This window comes from Channa argus, chromosome 2 (genome assembly GCF_033026475.1).
Source record: "Channa argus isolate prfri chromosome 2, Channa argus male v1.0, whole genome shotgun sequence".
Classification (NCBI taxonomy): Eukaryota; Metazoa; Chordata; class Actinopteri; order Anabantiformes; family Channidae; genus Channa; species Channa argus.
This window is the reverse complement of record NC_090198.1, coordinates 4,524,856-4,541,145: the sequence shown is the minus strand read 5'-3', so window position 1 is coordinate 4,541,145 and position 16,290 is coordinate 4,524,856. Positions and strand designations below refer to the sequence as shown.

General features: G+C 42.5%; 1 protein-coding gene across 1 annotated transcript in view; it reads left to right on the top strand.

Annotated features, from left to right (window-relative positions):
- Positions 1-75: 75 nt before the first annotated feature.
- The window catches only part of tshz3b (teashirt zinc finger homeobox 3b), a 38,309-nt gene continuing 22,094 nt past the window's right edge, over positions 76-16,290 (top strand). Inside the window, exon 1 of the mRNA XM_067494961.1 lies at positions 76-404. Coding sequence (XP_067351062.1) covers positions 365-404 — 40 coding nt within the window. The 5' untranslated portion in view covers positions 76-364. The remainder of the gene's footprint in view (positions 405-16,290) is intronic.

Here is a 16,290-nt window from a genome sequence, read left to right as displayed (position 1 = left end):
AGAGAGAGAGAGAGAGAGCAACCAACCGGGGAGTCACGCTGGTTTCCTCCTCTCCTGCCTTTTTTTTTTTTTTTTTTTTTTTTTTTTTTTTTTTTTTTTTGGCTTTCAAATCGTCTTCGCATCTACTGGCTCTTTCTCTTCCTCTGATTTGCGTTCGAAAACTGCACACTGCTCCCCCGAATCCACCCACCCTCTCCGATCTATGTGGGAGAGCCCTGAGAGCTGCACCCAGGGGTAAAACTGTGTATCAAAGCTTCGCGGATTCCCCCCCCCCCAATCCCCCACCCCCCCTCCACTTCCCCAGGCAGCATCGGATCAACGGGGCCGAGAGATCTCCCCGCCTGCCGGGCCCCCCGAAGCCGACATGCCGCGGAGGAAGCAGCAAGCGCCGCGGCGCGCCGCAGGTACGCACTTCCTTTGGTTTAACATGCTTTTTACCTCTCTCTCTCCCCCCTCACTCTGTTTGTGCCCCCCCTCCCCCTTCCCCCCAGCCTTTCCCCATTCAGTCACTTTTCATTGATATTTTCCTCACTCGCTTTAGAAGCATTTATGTAACTGCAGCATCTTTTGTTGTTGATTGTAGAACGACGAGGATCTCACAGTGTGCGTGTTCTCTTCCGTCAACACAACTTTTACCCTCCGATGCTATGACACGTTCGTGTCATAATTACTGTTGTAATCAGCTGTTCTGCAGTACTAACTACTAATACGAGGAAGTTTTAGTATCTTAATTCCACATTTTTGTGCATTTGTCTGTGCTCTGCAGCACAGCTGACATCTCCTGTTCTCACTATCAGTAAATCATTTGAGTTGGCAGATCTTGAAATAAATAAAAGGTTATGTGCTTACATACAAGTTTACCGGTTTTGCACGGAAGAACAACACGTTTAGCGACATCAGCAGAAACAAATGTGATGGGTATTTTTTCAAATTTAAAAAAATAAGTCACCAACATTCAGATTAATCTGTAATCACTGTGAGTCTATAGATGTTTCATATAACTGCATGTTATGGGGAAGATGGTGACATTTACAGGTGTGACTACATAGTATCACCTCTCAGAGAGGTCAAAGGTCACCCCGAGTCCCTTTTGCTCTGCATTTTTCCATCACACCTTGTTCTTCCAGGGGTCTCCCTCCACTCCTTTGACACTGCCTCCTTCCTCTTTTTCCGTTCTCCTCTGCTTGTAGCTATCGACTGTGGAACTGAAGGATCGGTAGTGGAGAGCTTTGGTGCAGCCTTAGGGTCAGCTGATTGTCAAAGAGGCCCTCGATGCCGGCTGATTTCTTTTAGGGGTCGAGGCTGATTAACTTCTCCCGATTAAATTAAGAAGTTAACTCACACAGTTGTATTCAGTGCGCACTGAAACCCCTTTAACATGTCTAAGAGAGTGTGTTTTGATGGCCAAATAGTTAATAGTATTGCACTATCCTGTTGCTGTAATATTCTCCACAGGGATTTCTAACATGTGCATGATCCACAAAACTGGGTTATTTTATGTTCTAGTTTATTTTATCACTTATTAAATCAGGATTTCTGCAGTATTCACATTAAACTAAGGCTAGAGTTTGGTTTCGGTCTCTCCAGTTTTGAGGCTTTGATGTAGCAACTTCCCTTTTGCAAATGCAAAGAGATTTCTGCTTTTTCGTCCGGCTTTGCCCTGCTTTCTTTGCCTCCTTCCCTTCTACTTCTGGGAAAGACTTTTATTGTTCTGGTCTAAAGATTATTTCAAAGCCTGGGGAGGGGAGTGCATACTGGAAGAGAGTGTTAATGGACAATTGCCATCTTTGATTTGACGCCTGATTGATCACGTGTCATCTGGGCCGAGCCTTTGATCTGTTCATTCCTGATAAATGTCAATAAATCACTCCTCCTTACCTCCCTCCTTTCCCGCCTGCCCTCCCTCGCTCACTCTAGTAGCAAGAGCAAGGGCCTGGGGAAGTCAGGTCGGGCCTCACAAACTTTTGACCATTTTACGACGATCCTCCGGTTAATATTTTTCAATCTCTCCCCCTTTTTTTTTTTTTTTTTAGTAGCATTTATTTCCTGCTTTCTTTAACCTCACGCCTCAGGCCGGATGTGAGCTTCAGTTGTTATGTTCGTGGACACAAACTTTTGTTTTTCTCATCAAAGCATTAACGAGACTCCTAATTTATATTTATTTTCAACTTTCCGATGTTGAGTCAAATAGTATATGCAAGCTTTAATTTTTGGCAGCTTTGTTGCACATGTAGAAAATGTGGCTAATTTCCCCTGAATCATTCCAGTGATTATTAATAATTTATACAGGACCTTTAAGGCCACGTTACCTTTGCACACACCCGTGTTTGTAACTTTGTTTCGCTCTTGAGCAAGCGTACACACACATCCTAACACATATAATTACAAGTGTGCAGCGGCGCATGCACACACACGACATGCTGCCGTGACTTTGAAGTGCATACAAACAAGAATGCAGTGCTTTTCACACACACACACACACACAAAGACAGGCACACGGAGTGGTATGAAAAATGTAACTATTAGCCTAATCGTGAGGCGGAAGACTGGTTTGCTCCATCAGAAGGAGCCGTCAGAGAGACTTTGTTTCATATTTGATTTAATTGTCTGCCCTCTGACAGCCACATTCATCAATGGCCCTAATGGTCAATCAGAAGGCTGGCAGAGAGAGAGAGAAAGAAAGAGAGAGGGAGAGAGAGAGAGAGAGAGAGAGTCTTGTGTATTCTCAGCCCAGGGCCTTACTTGATCAAAATGTTTTAGCCCTAATGGACACAATGGGTGGGGGTAAAGGAATGGCTGAATGGACAGATAGATGGATGGATGGATAGACGCACAGTGGGATGACTGAAAGCCTTTTTATTCAGCTGGAAAGAAGGAGAGTGTTTGGCGGCAGTGAGAGCAGGAGAGAAAATGACGCATTTATTTCTTTGATGAGCGGACGAGAACAAACACGAGGCAGCCAGAGGAGGAGTCGCCTGTTAGACTATTGGCAACTTCTTAATTTTTTGCCCTCGCTCCTCCCCATTCTCCTACTACGCCTGCCTACTTCCTTCGCTCACAGCTGCAAGTTATAAAGGTTGAGGGGAGCTGTATGGGACAGAACGGAGTGGTGATGAATTGATTGCGCTGTATAGTGATGGGCAAGAGTTATGGGAGGATGGCAAATGATATGTCTTGATTAGGAACGTGGGAGACTTAGGTTTTCGTTTTTTTTTTTTTTTTTACACAGTTAAAATCTCATCTAAACATTTGCTTTCACTTTTCCCCCTCTTTTCTTTGTCCCTGACGTTGCTTCTCTGGCTTGCAAAAAATAAAGGCAGCAGGTAAAGGAAGCATACTGACCTGCAGAGATTTATTCAACCATCAAATGAGAAAAAGAACAGTAAATCTGGTTAAAAGGTCAGAAGGTTTATTGATTTGGTGTGTTTCTACAAAGATCCACTTCAATGTGGCATCACAGTCATTGTTCTACAACTGTGAAGGAACAACTGCTGCTTTCTTTTAACTTAGCACAAGTCTACATTTGCAGTATCTCTGTCCTTTCGATGATCCCACTCTTCCTCTGTCTACTCCATCAAACCTCCCCATCACACACACACACACACACACACGCTTCCCACCCCAGTGCTGGAGCGTACTCAGCCGTCTAAAAAGAAGAGCTGTTTTGCCAGCTTCATTAGCTTTCTCCTAATTAGCCGAGCGTCTGATGGATCTCTGACAGGCCTAATGATTGGAGATGACAAGCTCCGCACACTGTCACGCTCGCCAATTAGGTCTGCGGCATAGTTGGGATGTAATCAGCTTGATCTTACACCATCCTCATTTTGCCCCCAACCCCTCGCCCTCCCTCTACCCTCCTCTGTTTTTCTTCTCCCACCACACCACAGGTGAGACCTGGGACGGTGGAGGTTCAGTGAGAGGTGCCAGTTAGGTAGGCGGGTCGTTGAGTGTGTTTTATGGACTAGACAGAAGAAGTTTGGTGTTTGCTAAGGTGGCGACATAAGCGCGTTTGTGTGTTTGTGTATCTTAGGTCTCTGGCTTATTCATGTCCGCCTCTATTTTCTGAGCAGTGGGGTTTGTTTTTTCAGTGCTTCTACCGTCAGGGAAGGACAAAGCTCAGGCGAGCAGCAGGCTTTTGTCCGTGAGGCTTCAAAGCCAGGCTTAGACCAAACAGATCATTGTCCCAGGAGAGGAAACCTGAACATCAAAGTACCTGTGTATTTTTTTAACCTGTATTTTTAGTTGTGTTTTTTTTTTTTGTTTCTGCTGTTGTAAATTAATCGTTACACTTTATACTAATCTGCTGTTTCAACAACATGCAATAAGGGATGTTCAGCCGCATGGTGTTACACTGTGTGTGTGTGTGTGTGTCTAAAGGTGTGTCGTCCTCCTGTGATCTTGCTGTGGATTGATGACACTGGTCATTATTAGCCGCTCAATGACACTTTGCCATAGTGGAAGGATTTTTCACCCGAGTTGATTTTCCTGAAACACCTATCATCAGCACGGTGTCCAAAGAGGCTAAGCATGATTTATGTAAATATTACCATCGAGACAGATCTGGTTCTGTCCAACAGGAGATAGATGGCAGACATGGAGGAAACCAGCTGATTTCTGTGATTTCTCTGCCTCTCTCTCTCTCTCTCTCTCTCTCTCTCTGTGTGTGTGTGTGTGTGTGTGTACATCTGCAAGCATGGGCATGTGCATGTGTGTGTGATTGATTGTAGATGAGAGTGAGAGATTAATCATGCTTGATGTGTGTTAACGTTGCACTCGCAGTGGATCTAAGTCGAGATGCAGTGGCCCATTTAAATATACTCACTCTCACACACAGGCACACACACAGATCTACAGGAAGGACTGAGTTGCACATACCCACAATGCAAATAATTTGCACATTTGGGCACTTTTGCCTATGAATAGCTCGTGTTAACAACATTAACAAAAATATAAAAATGACATGCTATGTGTTTGTTAATGTAACAGGTCAACACAGTACACAGTACTTTATTTAACTAAAATGCTATAAAAATGCCATTTTTTCATTGCAAGCCAGATGTTGCAAGTAGCCAAATTTTTTTTTATAATTGTGGCTTTTGAAGAAAAGACAAAAATATGTCACGGCGCTCTGCAAGGCCCATAAATTTTGATACCTTGGATAATTTTCTTTCCTTCTGTCCTCTACCATCCCATCTTCAACCTTTAAGATCTTGTCAACTGATAAAGCCCTGTAAGATGTGGTGGAACAATTACTAAGACTTTTCACTGAGAGCTGAAAATCAGAGGCCGTTCATCCGCAAAGGGAAAGTCATCATCTCCACTTTCTAATGAAGCTGATGTCTCCAAATATCTGGAAAAGTATCCCATGTGCATTGTGCTAATCTAAAAAATGCTGGACCTTCTGACTTCTTCCCACTTTATATAAATGCAGACGTACTAATCGTTTTTTTTATATGCGCTAGATATTTGTCCGTCTGTTCTCAGATGAGCCCTACAGACAGATCATATTCAAGATGAAGAAAACTAATCAAAGTTCTCAAATTGTGTAATATACTTTTGTGGTTTCCTAAACCTTAACTATATTTAACTATTGAACAAAAGCATGTTTCTTCTTCTATGTTGTAACATTATTGTGTGTGGAATACAACGTACAGCACAAATGAAATCAATCAAGATTTTAGGACAGATTTTTTTTTGTTAAACATCATTAATCAGCTGCTGCATGGATGGGGGATGAAGATTTAAACTTTATGCAGATTTCCCTTGATCGTCATTCATCTGGGATCATTGGGTTCATCTAATACATTTTTATTTACTGCACAAAGTACAGCGATTGCGCTACATCGTTGCTGTAGTGTTTTGCTTGTCGTGGGACACTTTTCTCCCTGACCTTCACTGTGATTATCAGTTTTGTTCTGGGCCAGTTACTTCCCAACCGGAGGGCTGACACCTCCAAATAGGTCGATGCCTAAAGATCCCACCTGCCTCCTCTGTACTCTGACTAACCCTCAACATGTTTCCTAACTTATACATGCACTCTAAGCTTAAGGCACTGTGTGTTCCAGTCAGTCTGTGGGTCCCGGACTCAGTCCTGCTCCCTGCATTACTTTGTGCAGAGTGAGTCTTTCCCAGGCAGCTAACTGACATTATGATTAGTTATGGCCTTCCTCTGCTTTTCTCTGGGCTCCTGCCCCACTACGCTCTGCCACAATGAACTGAGAGAAGGAGAGAGAAAGAGAATGATATAAGGTGGGAGAACTGTTGCCTCGTTAAATATTCTATCATAGGGAAAGACACAAAGGGAAGACGATTGTAAAAAAAAAAAAGGATTATGTGCAAGGGCAAGAGAAGGTAGGAGGGAATGACAAAAAAAGCAAACAAGTAGACAAACAACAGTCACAGAAAGAGAGAGACAGAAAAAGAGATAGGGGATGGAAGGAAGGGGAGTTCAACCCCCCCCCCAACCACCCGCCTTCCCTTCCTTGAGGATAAGTGGCTGATGGTTTATAAACAGTGTTTCTTTTCCTCCCTCTGCCAGAATCTTTCGTCATGGCTCCCATTAGGTTGACAGCTGTCAATTAGAGCCCCCTTGGTCTGGCGCACTGCACTTTATTGCAGACAGTTGATGCTGTCATTTTGCTCCCAGATTCGCCTTGAGCGTTATCACGAGCGCTCAAACAGTCAATAGCTGATGCATCAGCAGTTATTTCTTAAATTGGCTCACAAGGCTGCATCCTTTCCTCACCACCAATACCCCTCCTGCACCTCCAGTTCCTCTTCTCTCCCTCTTTTCTCTGTCTCCCTCCTCCCCGTTATTCCCTCCCTTCCTCCGGATTATTTTGTGAGGAGATAGTAACGGATCGTGCCGGTAGAGGGGTGGGTGCACAGAGTGAGCACACACAACAAAAGAGAAGAAATGTGCATCTCCGTCTGTTTTTTTTTTCTTTTTCTTTTTCTTTTTTTTTTTAAGGAAACCAGATGAACATCTGAAGCAACTAAATATTCTTGAATGAGATGAATAAGATTTATTAAAGACACGTATTCTTTGGAACATGTTATAATAGTCTTAAAAACAGCCTTAAAAATGTAATGACAATATGAACTAGGCGAGATTTGGGACAATTTATTGTTCACTGTGTAAGAATAAATGTATCTTGTCGCTTCAAATTTCTTCTGAATACACTTTTAAACATGCCATGTACTAATGTTCAAATGTGAACAAGCACTCGACCTCGGGTCAAAAGTACACTAGTGATACTACCTAAACTTCCTATTAACAACAGAAGTCACAAAGGTAACATTTCTGTTTTTTATATCTCTAAGGATTGTAATGTTCTTCCAAGATGCACTTCTCACAATAAAGGCTGTGCACACTGTAGCCACCAGTCAACATGTAGGATAAAGTCATTTCTTTAAATATCTTAAAGGACAGATCAGTGTATCACAAAAAGCATCATCTATGTGCTTGTTTAACTCATTAAATTATTTAAGTTTTGTTGCAAACTCATTCTATGTGTTAAAAAAAAAATCACATTTAACACTTAGTGAGTAATTTAAAACTAAATTATAAAAATGTACTTAGACCTCACTATTACAAAAGACAAGCATGAGCTATGGGTATGTTATAGGCATGGTAAATAACAAATGCTTCAACAAAATGGTATATGTTTTGATGATTCATGAGTGAATGCGGTCAACGTGTTTCAGAAAAAAGTACAAAGAGTAAAAGTAAAAAATAATATAGATATTAAGTCATTATAAAAAAAGAAGAAAAATGGAAAAGAATCACCTTAGTCAAAATCACATAATTAAAAAAGTACAATATTTGTTTTTTGTTTATATTTCCACCATTGCATTAGAGCGGGATACATTTAAACTATAATTTATAATAAACTTCAGACTTACCTGTGCTAACAGAGATCAAATGTCCTAATACGAGCGGCAGCCCCTCGCTGTGAGGTCTGTCTGATCGGCTGACGGGCCCACACCATATCCACCCTGGGAAAATGGCTAAAACAGGAAATGGAGCGAGTGGAGTAAGATCCCCGCACACACACACACACACACACACACACACTTCCTGTGCTGACACGAGGCAGATGGAAGTGTATTTACTGCTATGATCCTATAGTGGGTTCATTTTTTCAGGGTGGTCTGTGTTCAGGCCACAAGCTCATGAGAATATCACCTAAAATAAAACAGGTTATACATATTGTGATATACTGTCTCAACTCTGGTTTCAGTTGTTTTAGAAAATGTGAAAAAACTGCTGAGTGAAACGTTTTAGTAGCAATGTACTGCAAGCAAAACAAGCAGATTCTCTTTATGGTTTGCTATAATTTTATAGCATGTCCAGCCTGTTCCTATCATGTTCAGGAGGCTACACAAAAGTCTGTGTGTGTGTGTGTGTGTATGTGTGTGTGTGTGTGTGCAGGTCCAGTGGGAGAATGAGACAGTGTCAAGACAAGGTGGGTGTGAGTGTGTGTGTGTGTGTGCTTTTGACTGTCATCTGGGCTTGGCTCCAGGTTTGGGTTTCTTCTTTCCATCAGTGGGGGTTGCCTTTATGTCTGCAACGTGTGTGTATATGAGTGTGTTTGTGTGCATACTCACATAATCAGGGCTGATCGTGTCCCTTTCCCACAGAGACTTTGGCTGCACGTAGACGAGACTGGCAGCCATCAGTCTTGTGTGTGTTTGTGTGTGTGTGTGTGTGTGATGGTGGCTGTGATGAAAGGCAGGGGAGCCAGTGAGGACCCGTCGGAGGCCCTAGTAATCAGGGGCAGCCTGAGCTGACATCCTTCTCTAGCTGACAGCGCCTTCCTCTTCTCTTTTTCACACACACACACACACACAAACACGTATTCCCACACATGGCTGAATGGTCACCACTCAGTCACTGCCAAAAGACAGTCTGACATGCCTTTGGCCCTCCTTTTCTTCCTTCTCAGTTCATGTTCTGATCAGTTTCAGATGCTGTGGAATTATCCTCACCCTCTAAAATGCATGGTTTTATGTGGTTTGGCCTTACAAGGGTGTGGTAGGAAACTTGTGTGTGTGTGTGTGTGTATGTGTGTGTGCATGTGCAAACCAGCAAACTCACCTATTTCGTGTGCGTCCCATTGTGTGTCAGCTTTAAGAGCAAGGAGGTAGGTGAGAAAGAAAGAGATTGAGTGAGAGGAAGAGAGAGAGAGAGTCAACCATGCTGAAAAGAGAGAGCAAAAAAAGTAAGCGAGATGAGAGGAGTGGGGAAGAAGGCTGTTTTATTTTATACTGCGAGGGCCTGTTGCTAATTAATGTTTCTTGGTCGGTTTCTGTCGGAGCTGAGTAATGTTTTTGATCTTTATGCCTGATAACTGCATACCTAATGAGATTTCAAAGCTGGTGGAGATGGGAGTTGCTGCTCCCTGCAATTATTGACAGATGCCTTTTCTCCGCTACTGGCTGCTGCGCCATAAATCCTTCCTCAGTAATGAGCTTGAGAAGTGCCACCCTGCCAGTGAGCTAATGAAACCGAGCAAGGGTGGGGGTGGGGGTTGGCTGGGTGGGTGGGTAGGTGGGGGGGTGCTGTCTGTGTATGTGTGTGTGTGTGTGTGTGTGCATGCGTGCAAATGAGTGCATCACCCTCCTCTGACACATTTTTTTCCCCTTTAAATGCACTCTGCAGATGTCAGCCACCTCGCCTGCTAGCGACAAAGGGAGAAGAGGCAGGAGAAAGATAGTCGGTGAGGAAGAAGAAAAAAAAAAAAGAGGAGAAATACAAAGCAGAAGCCTCTTTCTGTTGCTACACTTTATGAGAAGTTTCAGGGTGGTGCTCGGGGGGGTGCTCAGGTTACAGGTCCATGTTAGGGCTATTTGTCTGGGTTTGGCTGTTTTATTTGAAGTACTAGTATCTCTGTTGCCAAACGGGACTATGATTGATATTGTTGCCCCCCCTCTTTCACCACTCCCCTGCCCACATCCACCAGACGCATTTCTCTCCTTTTCTTCTCGTTTTCTTTTGCTTGATGAACTCTTCCTCTTTGTAACCTGGCCAGGAAATGCAAAAAAAAAAAAAAAGGAAGGAAAAAAAAGAAGGAAAGAGCACAAGAAATGTGAGAAAAGGGAAAAAAGCAAGGCGACCTTTCCTTTGCCCTGAGCACATTCTCCCAGACATAATGTATGATGCAGGTTTAAGAACATATATGAGCACACTTGCATGTGAGACTGTGTGTCGGTGATGTGTGTTTGCCAGTTAACGTCTATGTGGAAGTGTGTGTGTGTGTATGCTTTCAGAGGCTTCCAGAAACCGGAGGAGGAGGGCAGGGAGTAGACGAGCGCCGTCTTACTGCCAAACAGTCGATTTCCCCCTCTCATCGCCTGCACCATACATCACAGACCCACCCTTCTCTCCTGACACAGTGACATGTGTCATTTATCAAACAGGGCTTTGCCAGGGCCTTACACGTGTGTGTGTGTGTGTTTGGGGGGGGGGGGGGGTGGCAGTGCATAGCAATGTGTGCATTTGAGGTCCTTTGGGAAAGAAGGAAGGGAGTGAAGGATGAAGAGTGAGGAAGACAGGAACAGACAGAAAGAGGGGAATTAAAAGTGTTGAATGAGCGAGTGAGTGTGTGAGAAGTTGGTGCGGCAGAAAGAAATCATCTGGGCTAGTTGCACTAATGTTTTGGCCCAGCTACTTTCTATTTTCCCCTGTGGCTTATCTGGGGAAAAAAAGAAAACAAACCAAAAAAAAAAAAAACAGTGTGCACATGTTTTATTGATATAGCAGTTTGAAGTAGTATTTTACAAACAATTTCACATGATAAATAAGTATAGATTGTCAATCATAGCTCCATTAATCTCCTTGATGCATGTGCAGGCACACATTTATGTTTGCGTGTCAATAACAATCCGTGTACGTCTCTCTCTCTTGTGCTCATGTGTCTTGGGGGTTGCTTGCAGGCATGTATCAGTCACAGTGTCTTATCTAAGAAACACACACACACACACACACACGTGCAAACTCACAACTGAACTCAAGTCTCTCCCATGGGTTTGGGCAGTGCAGTCTCTCTCCTTCTCTCTTCACTTTTCCCTGATTCAAAGGAAGGCTTTATAGAAGATGGATGCTCCTTAAAAAAAAGGAGCCCGTTGATGGATATGAATCTGGCCCTGCCATTCATCACTGCTATATTATTTAGACTGGATCGCTACAGAGCTGTAACCTGAGCTACAGCTACAAGTGTGAGTGTGCGTGTGTGCGTGGACAAGGCAGGTGAAGAATAGAGGGGGGGGGCTTGGGTCAGATAGTCTCAACAAAGGGTGGAAGTGCATTTATAGCTAAACTAAAACCGTGCAGCAAATAAAATACAGCTTTCTGTTCATTAAAGGCTAAATGTAGAAATGAAAGGTCCAAATACCCATGAGGGTCCCAGAAGGTCAAAGGTGGCAGTCAATGATGGATGAGAAGACGCCTTTCTCCTGTATGTCCTCTCCCAAGGCTATGTGCATTAATATGCACTGTCAATTTTTTTTTTTATTTAAAGGAGATGAATACAAGGTCTAAAATAACACACATCTTTAATATAATGTGTTTTCAGTGTTTATGTATTAACAGGGGTGATCCTAGATTGTAGGGGGACTGGGCAAAGAAGCCCATTGAGGCCCCCTGGTAACTAGAAGAATCTCACTTAGAGAGTTTCAGGGGCAGCGACATTATGATGTACGATGTAAGATTTAAAGGGCGAATATGATTTCTATGTTTCTATGCTTTCTAAAAGTATATTATTTTTAAACTATAGCTGACTTCCTTTTATCTAAATATTTTTCTGCTAAGTGTTTTATCATTAGGATTTCAGATGATGTCATCCGGAGGGGTTTTGGAAAAGCCGGTTAACCACGATTACAACCTCCATGGTACGAGCAACGAGATGACATAATCTGAACTGAAATTTGCTCCAAGTGATGTCATTTGGAGGCATTTTTCAGCTAGAAGTAGAGAGATATTTTAATATAGGGAAGCCTGGGTGAAGTTCAATGGCACTTATTTACGTGTACTAGCCCAATCAGAACCAAAAGAAGCGAGTTCAGCATCAGCGAAGGCGTCGTTTAAAAGGGCTACTTACTCTTTAAATGTGCCAATGTAGGTACAAATTTGTTTTAGGAGGACCTGCCATTTGCCTGGTTTGTCTTTTAGTTGGTGTGTTAAAGGAAATGCGATTGATTTTACAATATGTGAGTTTCAAATTTCCTTTTCGACAACGACGTGGCCAAGACAGCAGCATCGTGAGCGTGTGTTCATTTCCAGTCATCGTTGAGCCCATAGAACCTTTGGATTTGATATGCTGGCATCTTCCAAACATCAATGGCACTAAACTAGTTAAATAATACAGAGATTTGTTTCAATTTCTCTGATAGATCTAATTAATGAAGTTCTGAGACTACAAACTCTTATTTGGGGGCTTTTGTAAGGATGTGCCATATTGTAATGTCATATCAAAAATATCATTAGTAATTCTTGACCAAGATTAAAACATTTCACGTTGTTATATTGACTGTAGTATATAGTTGCATGGTCATGTTTCAATAAAATGTGCATATTATGCACATATTATTATATTAAGAACACAAATGTGAACTATTCTAAGTTCTGTAGTGTTTATAAGATAATGTAGGATTCATTATGTAAGACACCGTTGGATGAGTTTGTATGTGCTGCTGCAAGTGGTTTATATTTTTGTTACTGTTTCGAGAGGATACAAAAGTAATGATAGGAACTGAGGGAGGGAGAAATGACAGCAAGGTCTCTGGCTTCTTTTCAAAACTCCTTCCACGCGTGTGTAACCATTTGAAATAACAAAAGTTGCATTTGGGGGTATTTCTGATACGCTCGGTCCCCTTCCCTCTCTCCAGCTTCCATCTCTCTCCCTCTTCGCAGGTTTCTATAGCACCAAGGCAGATACGGTGATTTATTGTGGCCATCCATCTCTCATACTCATCCATCACCACCCGGTTGCTAGGCAATCATGGCAGCAGCTGTTTGCTTTTGAGTTCGACAGAGGGGCCGTCAGTCAGCGGCGGCAGGTGAAAAGCATTACGAACGCACTGTTGTTACGCCGAATAATTAATCAAAAGAGGGAAAGATAATTAAAAAGATATGACCCTCGCTGGTACTTGGTCCTGCATTTGCCCAGGAAGGAGGGAGGTAGAGCAAGGAGGGGGGAGATAGAAAAGGTGAGAAGACTAGGGCTCATTCTTTGTCACCGCTTCTCTGCAGTATTATCCTCAAAATGATTCGTGTGTCTTTAAGATTCCACCTTGCTTCTGACTAATCTTGTGTTTGACGCCTGTAGACTTTGCAGTAGCTTTGGACCCCTCCTCTCGCTTCCCTCAAACACTCAGAGGGACGTGGAGAAGTGGAATGAATGAGTGCTGATAAAACAGGCTCTCCTGTTAGTCAGTGACACTGCTCTAATTAATTAGGAGGAGATGGGCTGGAAAAAGAAGCGAAAGGATTTTTCAAAAAAAAAGAGAGAAAAGAAAAGAAAGAAAGAAAGAAAGAAAGCTTGGCACAGAGAATGAAAGCACTCTTCAAACTGCTGCGGATTCATCAGTCACCTCCACTCACACATACACAGCTATATGCAGAGACCAGACTGAGTGATAACCACCTGCTCTGTCAATGTGTCAAAGGATGCTTATTTTGGCATAGAAGTTGTTTTTGGATGGGCTTTCCACAAAGGTGAGGAATGGGAGAAGAAAGGAGGAGGAGAGAACGTCGTGACAGAAGTTTGATGACTGATTTAGCCAAATAAACATTTACGGCACCAACTGCTTGGTGAGCAGCTTCACAATGCTCTGCCCCCATCACTTTTGTAAAGGAATGTGAAGGCAGATTCCTCTGTTATTATTATTATGATTATTATCCTTTATTCAACTGAGGGGGCCTGGTGGGTCAGTTGAAGGCAGCGGGCTCGAATCCCACCCCAGCAGGCGTGGCCCCGCCCAGCCACCGAGCACCACCCTGGTGCCGGCGCCGTGCCCAGATAAAATGGGATCGCTGCGAGCAGGAAGAGCATCCAGCATTAAACCTCATGCCAACGTGCAGAACACATTATGCTGCGGCGAACCCTGAAGGGACGAACCCAAAGCCCCTGATCTGATTCTTCTCCACCAATTTTTGACCCTTGGAAGAAGTGAAGAGATTGTACCGCATGCTACTACAACCTTTTCAAATATTATGTTTGCAATGATTTGGCTGTAATCTTTTGGGTCTAAAAAGCATTACACCGTATACCTACTGACGATAAGGGTTTTAATCTCCTTTTGTATCACCAGCAGACAACGCCTTTGGAAACAGTAGCTTCATGCACAAACATGCATTTGTTGGCCCCGGGTGCAAATTTTGCACATGCAAAATTTTGGTATGCAAACCGTATGACCACTGAGTAAAGTGTCGATGGGTGGTTTCATCTTTGTGAAGGACAGACTGTGCTTGTGTAACCTCTGCCCCCCGCCCACCCCCCCCACCCCCCCTTGCCATGCTGGGGCAATAAACGCTGCATTCACAAATACCTACGTGCTAAACTGTCCTACTGGAAGTTTGTGGAATCAAATAGATAAAAATTGAATACATGAGTCTGAACGTGACATGCTTAGCTGAATGAATTCAATTTTACTCAGCTGATTATATCGAGGTTTTCTAAAACCAGCGTGTTAGTCGACTTCCCTTCATGCATAATTTGAAAGGCTCTTCTTTTATGTGGTTTGGACCTTTGAAAGTAGAGTTTGAAACATATTGAAAACATTCTGTTTGTCCTTAGTACCTATTGCATTTTTTTTTATTTTCACAATAACCCTGATAAAGTGTGGAATTCCTTGCCTGGCGTTTGTGAGCACTACTTCAGCTCAAGAGTGTGCTGGAGATATGAAACAGTGAACAGATATGAGTAGTGGATTATTGTGGATTATTACTAGTATGTGAAAATAGAAACATTGTTTTAATTGATGCATTGGGGTTTTACATTAGTTTTCTTAGCAGCAAAGCTTCAGTAGATTTGCTACATGAAAACCGTTTAATCATAGGCTTCGTAGGTGATCGCGATAGTAACAAACTTGAATGCAAGATACGTTTATTTCCAGTTACTGCTCATATTGAGATATTACATTATAGGTTTAATATTGCTTGATTGATCATTTGTTAAAGCTGTTGGTTGTTTTGAGACATCCTGCCCAGTTTCTGAGAAGAGGATTATACTGTGTCTATATCCTCTTGCACCTTTCTGGGATGCAAGTGTATGTGTGTTCCCACTTCATATGTGCATTTCCATTAGTGGTTAAGTATCAGACAGAATCTCAAGCCTTCTCCTCTGTGTCACGTCTTTGATCTCCCAAGCTGAGTCCCTGTGTGTTTTGACATCCCTCATTTTCTCACCACCATTTATTATCTGGGGTTTATACAGGACTAGCACAGCAATGGAACCAAATGTTCTGTACACACAACCAGCCGGGCTTTGAGACATAACAACAGCATGGGAGAGAAGTCAGTGACTGAAAAATCTCGACCCATAGTCAGACAAACGGGGAAGAGATTATCTTTACTTTCACACGTCAGACTTATGTTCAGGTGTCTAGAAAAGTCTTCCGGCAAATGCTAGCAGACCATTTATAATTTTTAGATTAAAACTAAAAAAAAGGATTTACAAGTTACAAGGCATCATCTTGACCTGGGAGGTGCGGTCTTGAGTTTTGTAGTGGAGCTTAATGGTGCACTTAATATTCGAAGGCTTGCAGCCAGTTTTTGATTCAATCTACTTTATTTTGCCAGCAGACAGTTCTCTGGCTCTGGAGTCAGAATACTGTGAAAAAAGGTCCAAATTCTGAAAAAGAACATTTTATTTCTAAGGGACCGATTTAAAAGTGGTGTGGTCAAGACTTACTTTGATACAGTGACCTGTTAAAAGGGAGCGAGTCCTAAATGACTGAGGAAATCTTTTGTGTGGTTCCAGAAAGGGCCACTTACGAGAACTTATCAGGAGAGTGTGAAAGCAAAGAAGCACAATAAAGGAAAGTATAACAGCGGATTATTAACCGAGTTGAATGTTTTGCAATTTACCAAATCACCTCTATAATGGCAGAGTGGAAAGAAAAGGACCATTAGACTATTGGTTTCATCTTTACTTAGTCTTATCTATTAGTAAATAGCTCCATTTCATTTTTTTTTTTCTGGATTATTTTGTTTTAATTGAACATCTTGTTAACCTGCTGAACGAATGCATGACATGCTAAAGCCATAGCTGCCTGCATACATTGGTT